The sequence below is a fragment of the Volvox carteri genome (assembly GCF_000143455.1).
Source record: "Volvox carteri f. nagariensis unplaced genomic scaffold VOLCAscaffold_1283, whole genome shotgun sequence".
NCBI classification, from domain to species: domain Eukaryota; kingdom Viridiplantae; phylum Chlorophyta; class Chlorophyceae; order Chlamydomonadales; family Volvocaceae; genus Volvox; species Volvox carteri.
In genome coordinates, this window is record NW_003308520.1 from 1 (window position 1) to 2,417 (window position 2,417).

The following is a 2,417-nucleotide window of genomic DNA, read 5'->3' on the forward strand; positions in this document are numbered from 1 at the left end:
GGATGAACCAAAGTCATCCCCAAAGTCTCTTCTTCTTCCCCTTTAGTGGGACTCCGTCCCCTAAAGGGGAAGAAGTGCTCGTCCCCTTTAGTTCCCCTTAAGGGGATGAACCGAAGGGGTTCCCCTAAAGGGGAAGAACACACCCCAAAGTCTCTTCTTCTTCCCCTTTAGGGGACTCCGTCTTCTTTAGGGGAAGAAGAAGAAGAACACACCCCCCCCTTCTTCCCCGTTAGTGTTCTTCCCCAAAGGGGAACCCCTTCGTCTCCCCTTCGGGGAGACGAAGAAGATACTTTGGGGAAGACTTTGGTTCCCCTTTAGGGGATGAAGAAGAAGAAGAGCACTAAAGTTCATCCCCGAAGGGGGACATCCCCTAAAGTTCCCCTTTAGGGGAAGAACTAAAGGGGAACTTTANTTCATCGTCATCCCCTAAAGGGGAACTAAAGGGTTGTCTTCTTTAGGGTTGTCTTCTTTAGGGTTGTCTTCTTTAGGGTTGTCTTCTTTAGTTCCCCTTTAGGGGATGAACCAAAGTCTTCCCCTAAAGGGGAACTTTAGTTCATCCCCTTCGTTTTCTTCCCCAAAGGGGAACCAAAGTCTCCGTCCCCTTTAGGGGAAGAAGGGGGAACACCCCTTTAGTTCCCCTAAAGAAGATGAACTAAAGTTCCCCTTTAGGGGAAGAAGAAGAACACTAAAGGGGATGTGTTCCCCTTCGGTTCCCCTTTAGGGGATGTTCCCCTTCGGGGATGAACTAAAGGGGATGGAAGGGACAAGGGCCCTCATTTATGTTTGTTGTCTTCCCCGAAGGGGAACCCCTTCGTCTCCCCGAAGGGGAACACCCCTTCGGGGATGACAACGATAGTAGTTTATCTAGTAGCGTAAACCTTTGCAGCATTCCACAAGTACTGTGATTAAGTCACAAGAAACAAGAACTACCCTCGTCTAAGTAACGTATGTACTAGTAATATTTTATTATGATTAGAATTTAATATATAGATATTATTTTTAATATAACATATTTTTATAAAAAGTAAAAGTGCTGTAGTACTTGTCGTTTTATAACGATTTGTTTTATTTATTGAGTAGGTTTAGGCTTTATTTTATAAGTAGGGCTTTGTCCCCCAATTAACTACGATAAACTACAAGGCTTTGCCTTTGTAACTAGTTTTTAGCAGGCCGAAAAGGCTTATAAAAATTAGTAGCGATTTACCGTAGGCGAATCTAGCTACGGGCGAAGCCCGAGGTTTATACTCCGGGCCTAGATGGATCCGAAGAAAGCAGAGTTAGGTACAAGTACTTACATTCGGCCGGAGCTAGCATGTGACTTCACAGTAGCTCTGCTACGGGGAGCTACATTACACAATGGCTACGATGGTTATTACAAGTAGCTTCGTTGTCTAAATCTAAGCCATTGGTCTTCCCCGAAGGGGACCAACTTCGTTGTAAAAAAAGCTACGTTCGTTAGAGTTCACTAATATTTGTTGCAGTTAACTACGAACCTTATAGCGCTGTGGTGTGCGCTTTTTCTTAAAGGAAACTAGGCTTAACGTCGTTAAGGGGAAACTAAAGGCAACTCCGTAGTTTCACAAGTTCGCTTTGTTACCCTTCGAGAAACGGAGATTTTAAAATTCGGCCCAGGNTTTGAATCCTTACAGCACATTTCTGTAAGGATTCAAACCCTAGACCGAAAACCTCTTTCAAGATAAACCGTGTGATTGTTTACAACGAAAAATTAAAATAATAGAAGTTGCATAAATGCTTCTGGGTCACAAATAGAAAGTTGAGCAATGACTTTACGGTTTAATTGAATTTTATGCGTTTTTAAATAATTCATAAATTGACTATAATTTAAGCCATATCGACGCACAGCAGAATTTAAACGTGCAATCCAAGTACGGCGAAAATCACGTTTTTTTTGACGACGGTTTCTGTATGAATAACGTAATGCTTTCATATTTTGTTGATTTGCTGTACGGAATAAAGTCGATGCAGCACCTCTGAAACCTTTTGACAAGCTTAAAATTTTTTTATGTCTTTTACGAGATACATTACCACGTTTAACTCGAGTCATATAAAATTAATTCATTAATAAATGTAACTTAAGCGTAGCTTAGGTACGTTGGCTTAGTTACCCCAACGTAGTGTTAAGCTAACGGCCGTACGGGTATCTTTTTTTCTTATTGTTTCTTATTGTATCGTCGTTTAAGTCCTTTGTTGTATCCGGCCGTAGGCCGGATACAAAACATAGCTTAACCGTATAACTAGGTTACGTATTTTCCATAAAAAACGTGCAGTAGCTAATAATTATTACGATAGCGAAGCCATTTAAAAGTAACGCAAGGCCCTTGGTTAAATTTACACTTAAAAGTCGCTAGTTTCTTGAAGGAGAATCTAACGAACTACTTCAGCGAGCTAGCGCTGTG

At 41.6% G+C, this 2,417-nt stretch overlaps 1 protein-coding gene across 1 annotated transcript; it reads right to left on the minus strand.

Moving 5' to 3' along the window:
- Window positions 1-1,726: 1,726 nt before the first annotated feature.
- VOLCADRAFT_72077 (uncharacterized protein) lies at window positions 1,727-2,065 on the minus strand (the record flags this gene model as incomplete). Its single annotated transcript, XM_002959904.1, has 1 exon — window positions 1,727-2,065. The coding sequence occupies one exon, from the start codon at window positions 2,063-2,065 to the stop codon at window positions 1,727-1,729; it is 339 nt and encodes a 112-aa protein (XP_002959950.1).
- Between the last annotated feature and the right edge of the window lie 352 nt (window positions 2,066-2,417).